Consider the following 916-nt stretch of genomic DNA (forward strand, 5'->3'; position numbering starts at 1 on the left):
TCCTACAATGTACAGGACAGGCCCTCACAACAGAGTTTTCAGCCTAAAATATCACAATTAGTGCTAAGGTTGAGAAATCCTGCTTTAAAGAGAGGGAGGCTCCTGGAGCTTCTAGGGGTTTTGGGGTGGGAGTAGGCATAAGACTCCAGTCCGTGGAGCCAGAGCCTTAACTAGGGAGCAATCAGGGCTGGGAATGCTCAAGAAGGCAGAAGCGCTGCAAAAATTGTGGGATTTAAAATTTTGTTATTATTTGCATGTTAACTTGAATTTGTCAGCAGCTAGATGCAAACAAATAAGCTTGGCACTTAGCACAAAAACATTAATTAATAAGTAGTGTAATAAATAACCACCAGTGTCACCTCCTGAATTCCAAAGTTGAAGGTTTCCTTGCCTGTGGGGTGGGAGGCACAGAGCTGAGGCCAGAGGCGATGCCCCTGGGGCCGCTCAGTCTCTAGGGAGCAGAGCTGAGACCAGAGGCTCAGAGAGGGCTTCATCCAGGTCCACCGCCTCACTCCGCACGGTCATCCTTCCTCCGGTATTAGTAATATCTGCTGTACCCTTCCATCGGCAGGTAGGATCACAGACACATTCTCTTGGAGGAAAATCCCTTCCTACTTTAAAAGGCCTAGCGGGGAGGCAAGTTCGTTCCCATATTCCACATTCACACCAAGAAAACGCAATCTGATCTAAACGCCTCATGCCGTAGCCCTTTCCGACTTCGGACCTGGTCACTGCCCCGCGATGTCACTCAAAAAAGAGATCGTTTCGAAATTTAAAAAGACAAATAAAACTTTTGATTACAATTACTAACTTGGTTAAGCGCCTTTTCAGCTCCAGTTTCCTGAATAGGTTCCATTTAAAGGTCCGAGAGGCACCAAGTGCCAGTTTTAACTCGGGTCATCAATTCGAAAGCTCT

At 46.7% G+C, this 916-nt stretch overlaps 1 protein-coding gene across 1 annotated transcript in view; it reads left to right on the forward strand.

Moving 5' to 3' along the window:
- The first annotated feature begins 741 nt into the window (after positions 1-741).
- Positions 742-916, forward strand: part of LOC102884191 (gamma-crystallin F) — a 2,606-nt gene continuing 2,431 nt past the window's right edge. The window contains exon 1 of the mRNA XM_006921479.1: positions 742-762. Within this exon, the coding sequence (XP_006921541.1) occupies positions 742-762 (21 nt within the window). The remainder of the gene's footprint in view (positions 763-916) is intronic.

The sequence above is a fragment of the Pteropus alecto genome, unplaced genomic scaffold, assembly GCF_000325575.1.
Source record: "Pteropus alecto unplaced genomic scaffold, ASM32557v1 scaffold3, whole genome shotgun sequence".
Taxonomy (NCBI): Eukaryota; Metazoa; Chordata; class Mammalia; order Chiroptera; family Pteropodidae; genus Pteropus; species Pteropus alecto.